We start from the raw sequence: 20,277 nt of genomic DNA, 5'->3' as shown, positions 1-20,277 counted from the left end.
ACTGCTTAGATTATTGCGTTGCATAGATGAACTTACTAAGTATGTTGGTGAATTTCCTGTCCCAGCAGGAAAATTAAATGATATGACTTAGATGTCAAAATCTAATAGTTTAAGAAAACTTTTAAGAAAAAAAAATGAATTGCAAGAGTTAGAAGAAAAAAATAACAGCAGATAATTTTAATGTTACAAGCAAACTTAATTAATAATTTATTGTGATTTTTTTTTTATATGAAATGCCTTAGATTTTCTTATGTATTCATATTTAAAAAAAATAAGATTGGTAAGTTTTAATGTTAATCTTTTAACATCTGTACTTTAACATGATTTATTAAAATATTTGAAACTGGAAAATGTTTTTATGTGTAAAAGTGATAACTTTATTTTTCTTGGTGAAGTTTGACAAAGTCAAAATTTATTTCAAAAGGGCTAGAAAAAAATATGCAAATTATAAATTTTTGCGAGTTTCTTATAATAACAGATTTTTAATAAAATAACAAAACTTTCTAGTTATCTTTTACACAAAGTTTTTTAATTTTTGATAAGTCCTTAAAATTTTGGACTCCTTGGATTTTTTCTTCTGATCTCTGTATAAACCCTGGTTTAGCATGTACATGGGGATAATATGGCAGCTGAAATATTTCTGATTTTCTCTGCCAAAATTTATCCGTAAATTTTGGCAGTTTAGCAAAACTGATAAACTTTCATCTATAGTTACTTGATGATGGACATATAAATGCAGTGTGTCGACATAGTATCATTAAGTTTTCTGTGATAATAAGGTTGTTTAATTCCATACTACTTATTTCAGTTGGGCATTTATTTTATTATATTTATTTTGCAAAGTATTCAGTTAATTTACAATTTATTTAATTGACGCTTTAGTTAATATATTTTTATTATATCTAGACTTTTAAAGAAACATTAAGAATTTGAACTTTTTTATAGCAAAAACATTTTTCTATCTTTTATATATTTCTATTACCTTTAGTTTTGTAAGCAAATTCATAATAAACTCAAGTTAATAAATGGAATAAAAAGTTTAGTGTAAAAAATTAAGAAGATAGTTCTAATGAGAAATATATGATTTATTTCAGGTTAAGGAGGCTCATTTCAAGGCATATCCTAATTGGAAATGGTGTAGTCGTGACCGTAAAAAGTCTAGCACCAGCTCCACCCCCAAAGATAGCCAAAAACCTCTTGGCAATGATGAACCTCTTACACCATCGTTAACTTCAAGTATTCTTTCTGGTTTGAGCATATTTTTCATTTTCAAATCTGCCCAATTATTTCTAATGAAATATGCAAAGTATCCATACTACTGAAATAATTTTTTATAAAATAAGGTTTCTACTTTTAAAATAATTTAGGATCAAAAGTTTGTTATTTTTTCTTTAAGAATATAATTATGTATATTTATGACAGTGCAATATTCCATATATTTTAAAAAGGTGAGAATTAAGAAAAATAATTAAAAAACTTGTTTCGAAATTAAATAAAAAATTTAACTATTTTATTTTTGTTTCTCTAGAAACGTCATTATTTCCATTGCTAGGTGCTTAATTTTTATTAAAGAAGGTTTAAAGTTGCTATTCAAAAAAGTAATTCGCTTAATATTTTAAAAATTAATTTTTTTGTATGTTAATAAAAATTTCTTTGCTTATTTTTTTTATAAAATGATCGATTGGTGCATTTGAAAATCTATTGTAAAATGCTGACCAATCCCTGATATATGTTCTCCCCTTTTCACTATAATATAAAAATTCTAATATAGCACTTAATATTTCACTCTAATATAATGCTAACAAATAACCCCAACCCTTATTGCCTACACATGGCTGTGTCAAGCCAGGGCTGCCATTGGAGACTAAAAAGGCGACTAAAACGACTTTTTCAAAGCAATAGCAACTATGGCGACTATTTTAGTAGAAATATGAGTAAAAACAACTAATTTGCGTAAAATCGACAACTTTTTTAAGCCAAAGTGACTAAAATGAAGAATAGCTTCATGAGTTTCCCCTTTCCCCCACTTTTTTTTGCCGTGCTTTCGTTTTATCCTAACTTTATTATTTCTCACTGTTTGATGTCAAAAGCATGACAGACATATTTAACCAATCAGGCTGATGGAATTGGAATTCACACAACGTGAATGCTCCTCCTGCTTTAGAAAGCTAATGTAATATCTCTGAGGATTAAGTTTTTCTCCCTCTTTTAATTTGAACGAAGTAGCAAAATTAGAAAAATTGTCTTTAATTACACAGAATGTGTTGTTAATTTTTTTAGAGCTATTTAGAATAGAAAAAAAGGTACATGGTGATATTCGTTTTGTCGAGTTGTGATAATAATTTATTTTATAAGCATTAAAATTTTTTTTATAAGCATAAAAATAAAAAAAATAAAACGGAATTAAATTGCAATATTTTTTTTTTTAAATGTCTAAACTAAGCAACTGCAAATTAGAACCGAGAAAGGAAATTCAAGTTTCAAATTCAACTGTTCTGTAACAGATAAAAATAAAACTCCCTGTTTTTATGCGTAGTGTGAAAGAATATATTGTTGGAAAATCCACAAATAAATTTACATTTTTTATAAAATATGAGTATCTAAATGCATGTTATTTGAATTTTATGCTATTACAGCACAAATAATTAAAATTATATTAGAGGAGGATATGATGTTAGCAACTATTTTATATATCTTTGAGACTATTTAGGAGACTTTTTTTCATATATGTTGCAACTAAAGCAACTATTTTTCTTGTTTTCATTCAGTGGCAGCCAAGCTCATGTTTCACAAGAACATAAAATTCCATATCTTTATTTGTTAAATAATTATGTTCAAATTTCAGGAATTTTTTTCAACTATTTAAAAAGATTTTTTTCCCCAAAAAGTTTTTTCAATTTTTTACAAAACTCATCCTGTGGTATGAATCAATATATAGCTTTATAGAAATTAATCTCGTTTTGCACAAAATTAAAGCATTAAATAGCCATTAACGCACTATTTCTTTTATAATTTATTATATCAGTCGTAAATAAATCAAATGATTATATAGCTAAAAAATTCTTAATTAAATTTCACATATGGAATAAATAAAACATTTCACACATTCCTCTTTTATCCTTACTCATCAAGTTGCATAATTTTCCGCGAACATCTCTAAATTTCGGAATACTTTATTTCAGAGTGTTGGAAATGTATGTAAAAATAATGAAGTTGACCTTAAATAGAATATTGAGAATAAATTAAATAGTGATAATAAATTTTGCCTTCAAAATCAATCATTTAAGCATATCACCCTGCTCATTCGTTTTAGAGAATGTTTATTCGTTTAGAGAATTATTTTTCTCTCGTACCTTCTTAGCAGAAGAAAGGGGGAAAAGAAATTATAATTCTGTCGATCCTTGACTATTTGCGTGGTGATTTCGTGAGGGAAATCCGTCAACTACTTTTTTGGCCAAAAGGGCTTTTGTGCTATTGTTGCATTCTTGCAAACTGTTTTTCACCTGCATTGTTAGTTCTTTAAGTTATTATTGATGGTAAATTTTAAAAATAGATCTCTGAAAAAGATAAGAAGATGAAGGGTAGTAATTAAATTTTAGATAATTAACTCAGCAAAATAAAGTCAGGGTATCCATGCACCTGGAAAGTCATGAATTTCGGTATTGAAAAAAAATTGTCATGAAATGTCATGATTGTAACTATTTTTTTTTTTTAAATCATGGAAAGTAATGAATTTAAGCAGCCGAAAAGTCTAATTTTTGAAATGGATTTTACTCCCTCCCCTCTAATTTCATGGTGTTTTGAATATCTGAATTTCTAATAAATTCCCCACTCACAGTCATATTTGATTAAAATATAAAATATTTTTATCATGTTTAAAAATTACGGTGTTCTTTCAAACAATGAAAGAAAAAGCATAATTTCTAAAGTGAGTTATCTTTTAAACTTCTGTGATTTCAGAATTTTTGTTATTTTTATTTTTTTTTATTTTATCAATTTAAAATTCTCGCTGAAGCAAGTCAGTAATTGGCGAATTTTTTTTAATTCCGAAATGAGAACAGAAAAATCAGGAGTATTTCTTTCCTTTCCGATAAACAAGAAAAGTATCTGTAGAATATAATTCTGCAGATAAAAAGAAAAAATTATTTGCTTTTGTATTTTTTTCGGCTAGTTTATTGCTTCAACTCTTTTATTACTCTGTTTTCTTAAATTTAAAATCTATAAATATGAAGAGGCTGAGTAAAACAGTAGTGGTTATACCTATCATTTCAATCAATGCTATTATAATGCTTTTTTAAATTTATTGCTGTGTTTTTGTCGGAGAAAATAGTAACTTTGTTAAATAATGAAAAATTCTTGGAATTAGTCATGAATTTGAAATTCTAAAATGTAGCAGGTACCCTGTAAAGTTTTCAAGTTCAAGTAGTAGCCAAAGAAGTAGTAACCACAAATACCAAAATGTAATGTTTTAAAACATAAACGCTGCGACGTATCTCCCCAAAATTACGGTAATGGGGAAAAGTGCATTTGATCTATTGGTGTTTCAATTATAGAAAATAAAACCTGTTAATTTCTGTAATTCATTGTAAGTTGCTTTTTAAGTTTTTATTTAAAATAACTAACTCAGTGGCGCGACAGCCCATTAAGAGGGCCAAGGCCGACTGTGCCCATCTCAGTTTTCTTGACCTTGGGCTCTGGGGTGCAGGAGCATATGTTCCGGTCAGGTGGTCAGCCGAACGCGGAACCCCCAGTGTTAGTTCCCAAGCATGCTTGGTACTCATTTTATCGACCCACTGAAGGGATGAAAGGCTGAGTCGACCTTGCCCGGCCCAAGGATCGAACCAAGGACCTGTGGCACGACAGCGCGAAGCGCTACCGCTCAGCCACCGGGCGTCTTTATTTAAAATACTAAGCGTAAAAATATACTTGTTGAAGAATTAAAGATATCTCTCTACCTAATTGTAGTGCTATGTAATTGCAGTCTATGATTGAACACAGTGTGATGCTTCCTTTTCTTTTTTTTTTTAGCTGAAAAAGTATCTGCGTCAGATGATTTTTTGCTACCTTTTAGTGTTCCTGCACTAGCCAAGAAAGCTGGAGATCCAACTATCAAGTCAAACAAATACTTTAATTTTGAGGTACTGGCAGTTCACTTATGTTCCGTTTGATTTCCACTCAATAAAAGAGAGTGCACATTTAAGTATTTTTGATAAAAGCATACTTTAGCTCTTTTTAATTGGAGGATGCAGCGAAAAAAATTGTATAGACAACTTAATATTTTTCTTTCGTGTTTCTAATGAGCTCCATTGACTTGTACAAGGTTACATGGCAGAAGCAGAAACTTAAAATTTTTTTTTAATCTGCATATCTTATGCAGAAATTAAAAAAGCAGCCTGATATAATGATTTAAAAATTTAACTTAAAATGCTGTGTAAAAGAAAACCAACTGACTTACATGTAAATAAAAATTTTGTTGCGATTTTTCATCTGTTGTTGAACACAATTGTTGTTGAATTACAATTTACATCAGAATAGCTTGTTGTGATTTAAAACCGCAACAAGTTTAAACTGAAAGTTTTCTGTATTTTTTGCTAGCCGTGATCCGGAAATTTCAAAAAATCATCGATCACATTTATGTATAAAAATTCTTGTTTATTTTATTTAAAAATATTCGAACTATAATTTATACTTAGCATCTCTTTCATTTGTAAATATTTTTTCTGATAGAATAATAAATGTGGTTAGAGATTAAAGTAAACTTAAGTATAATTATTCATTTAAATTATGCTGCATATAATTTATTTAGAATTTCCTGTTTTGAAAATATCAATGATTTAAATTTATTAAGACATTAATATTTTGAAATGCGTCATTAATGATTTTCTCACGAAATTTTCAGGATTTTTGAGTTGGGCTCACAATCGCCCCTGCATAAAGAAAGCACTATGTTTAATCTGTTACATTTTTTTTTTTATCTTGAGAGTCTTTGAAGATTATTCAGGTGAAATGCAGAATTTCATGTTTGCACGACAGTCTAAAGACTACATTTCAAAGTCCGACAAATGAAAAATTGCCTTTGTTAAAAATGATATGCACTTCACACCGACAGTACCAAAAATGAATTCGAGATTGCTGTGTGTTTTCGTTATTAGTGCTGTTAACCTCTAAAAAAATAATATTTTTCTTCCAACAAACACCTGCGTGATAGTCATGCTGCGTCACATTTTTTAAAAATTGTTTAAAGGTGTTTATTTTCGTATTTTAAAAGCCCTTAAAGGTGCTTTTTTCCATTGAGATTTTTTAAAAAATGCTTAATTTTCCCTTTTCGAGAATGATATATTTTTCTTTACGATGTCGTTTTTGCCACATATTGTGCAGAAACGTCCTTTTCACATTGTTCTATTCAAAGTTTTCACAATTCATTCAACCGCAATCTATTTTGGAGAACCACTGGTTCATAATGTATATAAGTGCCAATCATTTTACATGTTTGATGAAATACTTGAGAGTTCGCACGTGCATCTACATGAGCTGGGTTCGGTGAGATTATTGTCAGTCTTCATTTTCCACCCTCTGATATCGAACCGAAAAATCTCTTAATCTTTCTATGATGGCTAATATAACCAAGAAAAGAATTCTTTCTCAGAATCTAAATTTTTTCTCATGATCATGTAAAGACTTTGAAAATTATTTTACATTTTTTACTGTATATAGTGCTTACAAATATTTTTTGAGTGCTTGAAAAATACTGGAAAGGTGCTTATTTTTTGTGGAAAGATTTGGCTATGTGCCCTGTAAGTGACCATTCTAGAAATTTATTGACTCTGTCTCGTAAACAGTGTCAAATGACCTATTTGTTTTCTAGTTGCAATTTTATTAAATAATTTTTGTTTAAGCAATATCAAGTTTTCCATTTCTTTTAGAAGCGGCCCAGATCTCGGTCTCTATCACAGCTGCCTGATCCCTGGCATGCCAGTCTGTTGACGAATTCTTTTGATGGAAGCAGCTCTGAAAAAAAGGTTTCAGATGATTTAAGGCAGGACAGTGATAATTCTGGTTTTGCTGAGAAGTCTAAAAAAAGAAGAGAGATGGATAATTTGCGCGGGGATTCTGATACCACCAGTGATGATGAAAGAATGGTGATATGTGAGGAAGAGGTAGATAATGGTATGTGTGCACCAAATGTCTATCTTAATACATTTCAGAAATATATTTTATTTTTTAATATTCATTATTTTTCGTTACATACATTTTTACTGTATCTAAATTTCATGCACTGTTAACTCTCTTTTTTCTTCCATATGTTGTACATAAACCAGAGTTGGCAAGTTTTTGTCAATTGACGGTTTTATCGAATATTCAGCATATTTTAACTGTCATGTCAAAAACCTCTTTTTGACGTTGTTGTTGGCCGTTGGCAATTTTAGTCTATGGATAATTATTAGCTATTATAAATATAAAGTATTTATAAATAAACATGCATATAAAATTGCAAGTGATTACTCAATTATGTTCTTGAATTATTTTGACATTAAACACTTTTCATTATGACAATCATTGTCAAAATCTCAAATTTTGGTATAGAAAATATTAAATAATTATGACTAAAAATGTGTAAAATTGCAATTTATCCAATCCATTAATTTTGTTATTGAAAATAAAAATTCAAAAACAATCATCTTGGAAGAAAGAAAAAAACACTTTGCAATTATCGTATCAATTTTCATTTATTTTCATCTTAACTCCTCTTTTCCCCAAAGCATGTGATTACAAAAAGAAGTTTTGAAGCCCTCTGTACTCAGAATTCATTTTTCAGCTTTGTATGAATGATATCAAATTAAAAATTGTTCTGCATAGACTAGAATGTAGTCACACTACAACAATTACAACATACTAATGTAACGCATAAAGTTTTTTTTTAATAATTAAACTAAATATTGATAGAAACTTAATTAAACCCTTGAATTGATTGACTGAAAAAAATTACAAACATTAAACAAACTTTTGTGTTTTACGTCAGTTATAATTAGTTTACTTATTGGGGAATATATTATAGCTATGATTTATTGGATACATTCACGTACATTTATTGGATACATGTAAGGAGTGCATAAAATTCTCAGTGCCTAATATTTTCTCAGAATATAGTTATTTTAGATCTAAATTTCCCCCAAAAGTTTAGTTATTTATTCTATTTTATTTATTTAAATACGTTTTTAGTACAATAATTTTTTCAAAATATTTTTGAAAAGTATAGTTTATACATTGTTAAACATTTTTGATAATAAGAACAAAGAAAAAAAAATCATTTAATTTTACAAAATTCTTAAATAAATGAATATATCTGTTAAAAATTAGAGAAATAAAAATGTATCGAAATACAATGTTCCCTCTCCACTTCGCGCTTCATGTTTTGCGGCTTCAGTGCTTCGCGGGTTTTTCCAAAATATTAAGTTATTTATTCTATTTTATTTATTTAAATACGTTTTTAGTACAATAATTTTTTCAAAATATTTTTGAAAAGTATAGTTTATACATTGTTAAACATTTTTGATAATAAGAACAAAGAAAAAAAAATCATTTAATTTTACAAAATTCTTAAATAAATGAATATATCTGTTAAAAATTAGAGAAATAAAAATGTATCGAAATACAATGTTCCCTCTCCACTTCGCGCTTCATGTTTTGCGGCTTCAGTGCTTCGCGGGTTTTTCCAAAATATTAATCGAAAAATAAAAAGTGTGACCATGTCGGCAGCCACCATGCGGAAAGGAGCGTTGTTTCATGTTGAGGTGCAAGAGAGAAGGATCCCTGCATATCAAACAAAGAGATGAGTTGATTCAGAGTACATATACTGCGGGCTCTCATTAAGGCCAGGCTTCAAGGCTCACAAAGACCGTGTGACTGTCATCACAGCTGGCAATGCTGCAGGTTTTATGATTGAGTCGGGCCTTATTTATAAAGCCAAAAAATCCACGGGCATTAAAAAACAAAAATATGGCTCTGTTGCTCGTGTTCTAGACGCATAACTCATAGGCCTGGATTACGAAAGCTCTCACCCTTGAATGGTTCCTCCATTGCTTCATTCCCCAGGTGACGCTGTATCTGGCTGAAAAGGACCTCCCCTTTAAAGTCCTTCTCCTGATGGACTCGAGGCCATGCAACGGACCTGCAATATGACGGTGTGCCCCGAACACTACACCTCTAATTCAGCCGATGGATTAAGGTGTCATTCGTGCCTTTAAAGCACTCTACCCTCGGTTTTGTAATTAACTTTTATAATTAGCATTTACACGTTTAAGTAAATACGTATACTGTTGTAATTTTTGTCTTAAATGTGTGAAGTATAAATACTGTTTACATATTTCAAACATTTATGTACCCGCATACATGAAAATTCCTATTGGCAAATCCTACTTCGCGGTTTTTCAGCTTTCGCGGAAGGTTCTGGTCCCCATTAACCGTGAAAAACGAGGGTTCACTGTAGTAATAATTTATATTAAATTAAATTTAAGGTCATAAACTTAAGAAATTCAAACTAATAAATTCACAAATTGATATATAATATTTTTTAATTAGGAAAATTTTTTATTCAGTGACACATTTGTTAACAAATTATTGTAAAAATTTTTTTTAGACTAAAATTGTTCCCAGGGCCGCCCGAATTTCTTTGTTTTATTCCGAATTTCTTTTTTTTATTTTATTTATGTACATTTTTAGTACAATAATTTTTTCGAAATTTTTTTGGAAAGTGAAGTTTATGCACTGTTAAATATTATTGATAATAAAGACAAAGAAAAAAATTAATTTAAATTTGCAAAATTCTTGAATAAATGAATATATGTGTTAATAATATGAATCAAAATATATCGAAAAAGTAATAATTTATAAAATTAAATTTAAGGTCATAAGCTTGAGGAATTCAAACTAATAAATTCACAAATTGATATATAATATTTTTTAACTAGGAAAAAGTTTGTTAATTGACACATTTGTTAACAAATTATTGTAGGTTAATGTTTCATATGAATGTTTTTTTCTAGACCTAAAATTATCCCTCAAAATCTCTTTTGTACGATTGAACATACTCTGCTTCCCTGTGATCATAAGTAATAACAACAAATATTGAGAGTTTAAAAAAAATTATTAGAAGTTGAGATCACACTATTGACAACCACTTTAGTTTTATTTAATCTAAAATATCTGCTTAAATTGTGGCATAAAAGAATTAAAATAAATATTTAGATTGTTAATAATTAGCCTACTCATGGTTATTAACTGTAATATAAACTGAATGGCAAATAATATTGCAAATAGTGTTAATATAAATTATATATTAATAGTATAAATTATGTAGAAAAATTTATTAAAATAATGTAGAGTTCTAAATATATCCAGCTAACACAAGCATTAATAGAAAAACAATACAACTTGTTTAAGAAAAAAATTAATAGGAGACTATTTTCGAAACATAGGAGAGTCAGTTTGTTTTTGTTGAGATTAGTTTTTTTCCCTTGTATTTTAAGTGTATACTAACCTGTTAAGGGTATGGCTATTTCTTTCTGCTTGGTTGCTGTGTGGTTAATGTTTCAGATGAATGTTTTCTTTTTTTTTTTTTGTTTTTGTTTAATAAAAACTGTCTCTTAAGTACAGCTTATTTTAATTGGGGACCATTAAACTTTAAAAAACTTACCATTTACTTAAAAGGAATTCAGATCCTAAGTTTTTAAATCTTATTACTTTTAAAATCTCGAGATTATTTTGATAATCCAATCACACCAAAATTCACTATACACCAGGTTTATTTTTTAACTTCTTTATCTGCTCTTGTTTTGTATAACTTTAAAAAAACTTAAATATTGAAATTTTTTCATAATTTTATTCTAATAAGTTTTAACTAAACTGTAAAACTACCTAATTGGTTTAAAAATCCTGTTTTAAATTGTGAAATGTGGCTTTTATGATATTCCGTTTAAATATTCCTGACATGTATATTTACTAGTTTCAGATAAATCACTTTTATGCACTGAGGAACCACCCATCGACTTAAAGTGCAAAGAGAAGGTCACAGAAAGCGATACGGAAAGCCAGTCTGATGAAGAATCCTTGTTAGAAAACAAGGCATTCCCTCAACAGAGATTCTCACCGGTCATGAAGCATCATCCGTCTGTAGAAGTCACCCACCGCCCGAAGCCTATAAAAGCACACCCTTGTTCCAACTCCCAAACTTCATTTTCCACCAGCAATGAAAACAGTAGTTCTCCTAGTAGTGCTGTCGGCGGAACTTTCCTCAGGCCTTTGCCAACCGTATCCTGCTTTCAGCCTACGGGTGCAGTCTTCAAAGATGTTCACTCTCCTAAAGTGAATGCAAGCGACGCCTTCACTTCGTTCCCTGTCGAAATCTCCAAACCCTCCATAATTGTCACTTCCGAAAAAGGCTTGTTCGATAGAGTATCAGACTCTCCGGACATGCCCGTTCTCGTCTCGAAGATACCGCCTATGCTTGAAGCTGTAAACAGTGAGCAGTGCTCCCTGCCTAATCAAAAACTAGTTACTTTTGAAGAATCTCATAATAATGGTGGGGATGGCGCTAAAAGTAAGACACAAAAAACTGTTCAGAAGCTCTGTCGTGGCAGTAATTTGCCTCCGCCTCTTTCAATCCCCTCCATCAATCTCACTCAAACGCATGCCAAAAATATTTCTCCTCAAGTACCGGCAGCCTTGACCAGGCAGCATTTGCAGGCTCTTCAAGTCCCTGTTCAGAACGACAAGTCCAAATTGCAACTGTCCGCTTCCCTTATCCAGACATCGCAAGGCTTCTTGGTGTCCAACAGTGCCCTCGGGGCCACTCATTACAGCATGACAATCCTCAATCCATCCACGTCTAAAAGTTCACCGTGCGTCTCCCCGGCTCAAACTTCTCCCGAGATTTTAACCGCCACCCTGAAAAACTTGGTCATTCCAGTTTCCAAACACAATGGCATACCGTCTTCTCCCCAGACGACTGTTTCTCAAATAACGCCTACGGTTTTAGCAAATCTCGTCCTGAAAGCAAATTCCCAAGTACCTGCTCAAAGTGTGTTGTCCAGCCCGACATCTCCAGGTCAGTTTCATCTGTCTCCTCAATTGATATCAAGGTCTGGGACAACTCAAGTGCAGTATCTGTTGCCATCACTTACTTTACAATCACCTACTTTAAAAGGTACTATACCACCATTTGTCTAATAAATTGTTTATACTTAATTATTCAAATAGCTTTCTATACCATTAGAACTAAATTTTACGGCAGGCAACTTAAGTAGGTTGGCTGCTGTGAAATGATTTTAGAAAAATCCAAGTTTGGTATATCTATAAACAAGTATGGTAGTAGCAGAATAAAAGACAGTTGGGTTTTTTTCAGTTCCACATTGTAGTTTATTAAAAAAAAATTTTTTCTTTGTAAGCATATTTAGTTTCTACTTATTGGATTTTGGCACATAATTATTTTAATAAAATCATTTTTTTTTTTTTGTGTGTGCATATTTTTAAAATTTCTTTAGTTTAAGAATGTTTAACTAAAATCTCATTAAAATAGTTTTTGCTCAACTTATTGTTTATTTAAGAATTTAAATAAGTAATGTATATGAAATATAAATAAGTAGAAAATTATAATGAAGGAAGTTAAGGGCAAGAGTAGCTAAATATAATAAAGTGGCCACTAAAAAAATTACCATCATTCGGCAATCGCACGGCACTGTTTATTTTAGTCATTTGGCACCCACCCTAACCACTTCTTAGTTCTAGGAAATGAATCCGCATAATGCTCATAAAAACCTTTATTTTCAATAGCTTCTGTTTATTTTTTAATAAACATGGTGCATAGTGTTTTTAAAAAGTTCTTATTTTCGATTTTTAAAAATCTCTTTAAAGCTGTACTTTTTGTATTAGGTATGTTTTGTATTTATGTTATAAAAGTTTTTTCTTAACATTTTTTATTTAACTGTTATTACTGAATTTGATCCTCAACAATTTTTAAATTACCTTGTATACTATTTTATGCGTGTATTTCAAGGAGAAAATTAAAAGAAAGAGAAAAATTTGTAGTTTATAAGAAAGGTGTGTTAAAAGACAATCACTGTGCACACATTATTATCAAAAAAAGTAAACTAAAAAAAATTATTAGTTGATAAACAACTTGAAAGCTTTTTTCTACAATTTAAACTGAAAATTGTGGGAAAATGAACATTTAAATTCACATTTTATAAAAAAGGTATTTATTTTAAAATCACTTAAAAAAAACTCATTAAGTCATTTTCGAAAAAAGAGAAATTCATGAAAATTTAACCAGTTGAGAATAATCCTTACAAAATAAATATTTGTACTAGTAATCAGAATTAAACCTATTAAGACAGATAATTTTATCAGTGTGCAATTACAGTAAACCTGGGATATAGTGAACACTCTGATGTAGTGAACTTTTTTAGTGGTCCTGCCCGTACTCCTGTTCAAATAATGTTATTTTTAAAGCTTAAAGTGAACAGCTGAGAATTTGGAAATTCGGTTATAGTGGACTCAAATATCATTTCTCTAAATATCTTTTTTAGTCTTCCATCTTTAAACTTGCAGTTGTTGGTACTGAAAATGAATGCATTCTTATCTATTGCTGAAATAAAATCAGCCATATATGTCCTTAATATGTTTTTTCTACTGAAAATGTAGATAAAAAAATCTTGCATTCTTTGCACATTGTAGATAAGAAAATTTGTGAACTCTATTTAAAATCAAATTGTGTTCAATCAAAAGTCACAAATTTTTTTCATAAAAAAGTGAAATTGAAACTAATTATTAGCTATGTAAGTACTTTTTTCATTAATTTTTGCTTTATTATCTGTTAGTAAGTTAATAATTTTTTAATAACTTATGTAAAAGTGCAAACCCAATTTTCAATCATTCAACTGTCTTAATGCAAAAAATATTCTTCAAAAAATTTGGATATAGTGAACTATCGTTTATAGTGGACTCATTACGGACCATTTATAGTGGACTCACTATAAACTGGACGTTTATAGTGGACGCTATAGTCCGCAGACGGTTCACTATAGCGTTTCGACTGTATTATTAAACAGTGAATAAATTGTTTTTCAAAAAAATGGAATATGAATATGGTTTTTATTCGTATTCCATTTTATTCAATAATATTTTTTATTTATATTCCATTTCCACCAACACAATGGCTTTAAGGGATGATTGCTTATTTTTACAAGAAGGGTGCATTAGAGGGCAGGCAGGTCAGGCTGCCCATCTAAAAGACTTATGGAGAACACTGTTTTACGCACTACCTGCTATGTGCTGTTCAAAATTTAAGTAAAGTTTGAACCACAACATATATGCAATTTTTTTAGGTTTTAGACATAACACCTTTGTTCATGGTTAGAACCATCAAAAACTTGCCAACCTTGGTTAGCAAAATATTTTGTGAAATCCATAGGGCCAAGTTTTTTTTAATGTGATTAAAATCTCAGTGTTTCTGTGATTAATTAAATGTGTTCTAGTAAGTACTAAGTTGTATTTCTATATCAGGTATGGTTCAGATGGCCGTTCCTACCCAAGGAAGTATTCAACTTGGTACTCCAACAACTCATGCAAGTGGCGTGCCTACTAGCATCACTGGGAGTACAACTAAATACATGACAAATGGCCATGGAAGGTGAGTCATAATCATCTTTTTACAATTTCTTTTGCAATAATGTGCTGATGTGGCATGTGCAGAGAATTCATTTCTCCTAAGCCATGCTTGATAATTTTGCAATCACAGTCAGGGTGCGTAGCATTTTATAAAAGTGCTTTAAGGTGCTTATTTTTTTTATTTATGTTTTTAAAAAGCCCTTAAAGATTTCAATGGCTACCCTGAGTATAAACAATAATTTTTTTTATATTCAGCAGTTCTCTTCTTTCTCCAAAAAAATCAAACAGCACCACCACTTGTATTCAAGGCGTGATTGTTAATAAGCAGAATTCAATTCAACCAGCTGGAACTTCGCAGGTGTTGACTCTCACATCTGCTGTCAATCCCATTGTGGAAAATTCCTGTTTGCATTTGAACAATATGGCAATTAGTAGTACTCCAACTGCACCCACACAGAGGCTTATTCTGCCGTCTACTGGGTAAAGTATTTTTTCCTTTTTTTTTTTGCATTTGTATTTACTTTTGTTCTATGTTCTAAATTTACTGTAAAAAGTGTTCTACTAATTGTGAAGATATTGATTTCAGTTTTTTTTTCTTTTTGAATATTTGCCCATTAATTTTGTTCTTGTATACTGTTTTTGAAAACATTTTTTTTTGTATTCAGTGCTTCCAAAACAACGATCTTACAATGTAAACCAAGGGCTTCTGAATTTGCTAGGCTATGACTTTAATTATATACTGTGTGATAAGATTCAATAAAATAAATGAAAACAGCATCAGAAACTAAAATAAATAAATAAAATAAAATAGTTGAGTGGAATAAAAAGCTTTTCAAACTTAGAGGTTGAACATTTCAAGCTATGATCAGGAAGTGTTCAGGCAGAAACAGCTGGAAGCCCAATCACATAAAAGGAAAAACTTAGTTTCATTACTTCGTTGAATAAAACAGTTTTTTTATTAAACTTAATCAAAGTAAGCTCTAAGTTTGCTTTTGAAAATTCCTCTCTTGGAACTTCTTTGAGCTCTTTTCAAAGATTGACTGTATTGTTCAAACTCTATACTTGTTTTCGTACGCAGATTTGCTGTAAGCGTAGAAAATGCTCTTCGCAGGAACTTGCAGACATCAAATGTAATATTGGGGACAATGCTCAACATCCCGCGTGTAGACATCAGTGTCAACGATACATCAGGAAATATGATACACCACAATTTCCGATGCTTTGCCAATCAAAACATCGGATCGAGGATGATTGCATAGAATCGATATTTTCCGATGTATCGATTTATCCCCCAGCTCTAATGCCAGTTGTTGTACTTGAAAATTTATTTTCTACTTAAAAGTCCTTGAATTTTGTTTTTCTCTATATGTATCAACATATTAAAGAAGAAATTTCATCTTCAGTATTGCATAAAATTTAAAACTTAAAAAAGCTTTAAAGTGTTATTGTTGCTTTACCCTTTGCTTACGCCTGGTACAAATGGCTTCATCATGCTGTATGCAAAAAGTTAAAACAGTTATCTATGATGAATTATGTTAAAATTTTCTGTTTCATAATTATATCAATATGAAAATTTAAAGCAGAAGACAAACTTCATCCCCTGGATCTCCTGCAACCTTGACAGCACACCCCCTCATGTCTTCTCCCAGTGTCCAAGGAGCATTGATTCAGTTACAACCCTGTGTAGCAGTTACACCACAAAAAGGTAAACGTTGCTATATGCGTCTTGTTTTTATTATTTCCATGTTTATGTTGGTCTTTTTTTTTCTAAGAATGCTAAAAAACAACCCCATGGTTGAAATTTTTCTCTTACTCTGTTTGAAATGTATAAAAAATAATTAAGTAAAACTTAAAAGGAATCGATTGATAAAGATTGAAGTTAGGTGCTGGTAATTTGGATTTTTGAAGTGGCTTTTAGGAGATTGTTCAGTAATTTATTTTTGTAATTTCGATTAAACTGAGTTTATATATTCATTTGGCTGAAATTTAAAAAAAAAAAAAAAAAAAATGCATAAACATTCTTTACATTTTTATATACCATTTTAAAAAATCTTGTATAAAAATGTAACCAATGTTTATGCAGTTTTCCATTTTTTATAAATTACCAGCTTTGTACTTTAGTGAAAGTGATAAGAATTGCTTAGGTGTGTAGCATTTTTAAAAAAAGTGCTTAAAGGTTCGATTTTTGTTTTTCAAAAGCCTTTAAAGGTGCTTTTTTCTCAAAGGGTGGTTTTAAAAGTGCTTCATTTTCCCTTTTCCAAAATGAGATATTTTTTAAATACCGTGTTGATTTTTGCCACGAATTATACAAAAAGACATTGTCCTATTCAACGTTTTCACAATTAATTCAGCCTCAATCTATTTCAACATACCATTCATTTTACATGCTTGAGGAAATACTTGCAGGTCTGCATTTGCACATACTGAACTGGATTCAGTAGGAAGGATTTTTGTCCTCTCATTTGCAACTCTGGCTGCATTTTGCAAGAGATTCTCAATTTCAGACTTCATTTTCTGCTCTCTAAATAACCGAAAAATCTCTAGAATTTTTGCTGATTATGGGGACCAAATAAATATTGTCAAATGTTTTTCTCTTATAGCGGTAGAAAATTTTATTTCTCTTGTTAATTTCATCGTTGGTGACGCGCCATCATCATCGTCACTGGCAAGCAAATAAAATCTTCAATTTTTAAAAACTTGCCAACCCGCTCTAATTATATATTTTTTTAAAGTGCTTAAAAATAATTTCTTTTAATGCCGCAAAGGTGCTTATTTTTTGTTGAAAAATTTGGCTACTCACTCTGTTGTTAAATAAATACTCTTTCTGTTTTCTCTTATCAAGTACAGAGTTGAAACAGCTATACAAATTGTGCAAATTGCTTCTAAACAAAATTTCTGCTCTTTCTTGCTCCAAAATGCCATTTTCTTCCAAAATTGATGCAAGCTGCTCTGAAACTCTAATAAAATGCATTGAGCAAAATTATCTTAGTGAAATTCAACACCAAATTTGTGCAGAAAATCGGTTTTGTTGCTACAAATCAGCTAACGAATTTTGTTTTGATTCCCTAGATCAGGAATGGTGAACCAATGGCACGCGTGCCACTTAAGGCACGCCAAACAATATTTTGGGCACGCCACAGATCACAATTGTTAATGTACTATGAATTGTTATTACACAAATGTTATTACACTATAAAGAATATGTAAAAATTAAATTAAAATTCACAAGAAACAAATGAAATAATAAACAATTATTAATTAAAAATTTAACAACTAATGCTAAAAAACAATAACCATAAAAAACAAGCTAACAATAAATAACTAGCAAAAAAAAATTATCAGTCCTGCTTAAACTAACATCTTACAACCTAATATAAGTTATTTGTCAGTTATTGTCAACCTAATATAAGTTATTTGTTGAATTACTTATAATTGAGACATTGCAATATGTTTTTTTTTCATTGTAAATAAAAAGTTTTGAGTTGATAATATTTAGTATTATTATTTTCCTAATAATCATGAAGTCAAAATTATTTTAAGGAACGTCTGACTTTATTAAACAATTTTTTAGAAAAATGGCACGTTGGTGTATAAAGTTTCGCCACCCCTGCCCTAGATGTTGTTTAATGCACTTATTTGATAACAAGTTAGGAAAGCTTTCCAACTTATTGAATTGAGTGCATCAAAATATGCAAAATAAAAAATTCACTTCTCATAATCGCATGTTAAAAATATCAGAATTAGAAAAAACAAATAGAAGTGGACAGAAAAAGAATGATACAACAATATTTAATTATGATGAGATCAAGCACGTCAAAAAGTTATTTTTGAATAAATCTTTGACCAATAGTTATTATTCAAATCCAAAATTCGCGTGTTGTAATAACATTGTATCAGGCATGTGATTTCTCTGTTAGTTAACGGAATTCCAGGAATCTCATGATTGTAGAATATCGGATATCCGCTAATCTAAAAAATAAATTTCATAACTTTCGTAAAATCTTGTTAACAAGGAATTCTTTCCTCTCTTTTTTAGTTTATTTATATTAAATTTAAAATCATTTCTTTTATAGTTTTAACAACTAATAAATGAACTAGTAACATGGAATTCTAAAAACATTTTTTAAATACCATTTTTAATCAAGTGAAAAGAATTAAAAGAATTTGTAGTTATATTAATTTATAAATAAAATGAAATAATAATAAAAAAAATAAACGAAAGCTTTCAAAATTAGCTAAGAAATAATGGATTTCCAACTAAAGTAATTAAGTTCTATATTAAATTGTTGAGTTAATTATAAGTTTCAATTAAAAATTCTCTGTTAACTAAATTTATATTTTTGCCATGTGCAGATCCAATTCGAGCAAATCCTTGGCTAAAAATCGTCTAATAAGGAATTTTTTTAAAAAATAAAAAAGTTTTTTTTTCCAATAATCTCCCTAAGATCATCAATATTAAAAAAAATTCTAGTTAAAATACAACTTTATTTATTATAGCCGCCTAAGGCGGCCAGCTGTCCGCCACGCTGAAGGTTTTCACAAATAAGGTTTTTTAAAACATAGCAGGAAATCTGAAGATTAGTGGACAATTAAAGTGTTCCTGTCCTGCAATTTTGTCTTCATATCCAGTTCTGCTGCAGATGTGTTATAGCTCTTGAGGATGTTTGAAATTATATAGCTACAACGCTTAAGAAGAAAAAAAACTAAAATGCTAAATACATGAAAAGAACACGAAAACGAATAAATTTTTTATGGTATCAATTTCTATTTCTATATAATTTTTTATGGTATCAAATTCTATTTCTATATCTGTTACGTCAAGCACTCAGGTATTATAATTTGATCTAGTTGTGCTTGTATAATTTTGATCTAGTTGCGCTTTCTACGTCATTTTGTTAACATCGTTTGGTTTGTTATTTAACATCGTTTGGTTTGTTATTTCTAAGTTAACTTTCAAAAAATTGGCTGGCATCAGCATTTTTATTCTTTAAGTTGTTTATTTTTTCTTTTGGAATTCGTTCCTTTTTAGCAAAATGTTTTTCAACCTAACCGAATTCTTTGCCGACTGTTCTCTGTATATATAAAGAAAATAAAGTAAATATTTTTAAAGTGTTGTGAAAAGAATTTTTAGTTGTACAAAGTACTACAATATCGCTACAAAAATTATCGTCTTCGCTTAAGAAAAAAAATAGAGCTTAAGAATAAAAAAAGAAGAATAAAAAAAGAAGAAAGAAAGAGTAAAAAAAGAAGAAGAAAAGAATAAAAAAAGAATAAAAAAAATAGAAAAGAATAAGAAAAGAAGAAGAAAAACTTATTATAACAATTATGAACAGCGACAAATATATCAAAGCGAAGCGTTCTATTTACGTATCGAATATGTTGCCACATTTTTAATACAAAAGTTAAACTTTTCTCCACTTTAATAAATGTAAACTAATGTGAACTTTACAATTAAATTATTAATTCCTTCGTATATTATTGGTTTAAGTTGTCGAAAATTAATATTTCAATTGTAAGGTTCGCATTAGCATGCATTTATAAGAGTGGGGAAAAGTATATGCATTTTTTAATAGTTTTTTGAATATGGCTCTTTGAAGACGAAAAAGCAGACGA

General features: G+C 29.7%; 1 protein-coding gene across 13 annotated transcripts in view; it reads left to right on the top strand.

Annotated features, from left to right (window-relative positions):
* LOC107457141 (protein capicua homolog) overlaps positions 1-20,277 on the top strand; it is a 61,012-nt gene that overhangs the window by 14,351 nt on the left and 26,384 nt on the right. For 6 of the 13 annotated variants that reach the window (XM_087169517.1, XM_087169522.1, XM_087169519.1 and 3 more), the window contains exons 6-12: positions 1,095-1,248; positions 5,029-5,138; positions 6,924-7,167; positions 11,003-12,202; positions 14,560-14,686; positions 14,920-15,144; positions 16,245-16,369. In XM_087169517.1, coding sequence (XP_087025643.1) covers positions 1,095-1,248; positions 5,029-5,138; positions 6,924-7,167; positions 11,003-12,202; positions 14,560-14,686; positions 14,920-15,144; positions 16,245-16,369 — 2,185 coding nt within the window. The remainder of the gene's footprint in view (positions 1-1,094; positions 1,249-5,028; positions 5,139-6,923; positions 7,168-11,002; positions 12,203-14,559; positions 14,687-14,919; positions 15,145-16,244; positions 16,370-20,277) is intronic. The other 7 variants (XM_087169529.1, XM_087169526.1, XM_087169528.1 and 4 more) reach the window with 7 other exon arrangements.

This window comes from Parasteatoda tepidariorum, chromosome 8 (assembly GCF_982258835.1).
Source record: "Parasteatoda tepidariorum strain Cologne lab strain chromosome 8, Ptep-v5.0, whole genome shotgun sequence".
Classification (NCBI taxonomy): domain Eukaryota; kingdom Metazoa; phylum Arthropoda; class Arachnida; order Araneae; family Theridiidae; genus Parasteatoda; species Parasteatoda tepidariorum.
This window is presented reverse-complemented; position numbering and strand designations above follow the sequence as displayed.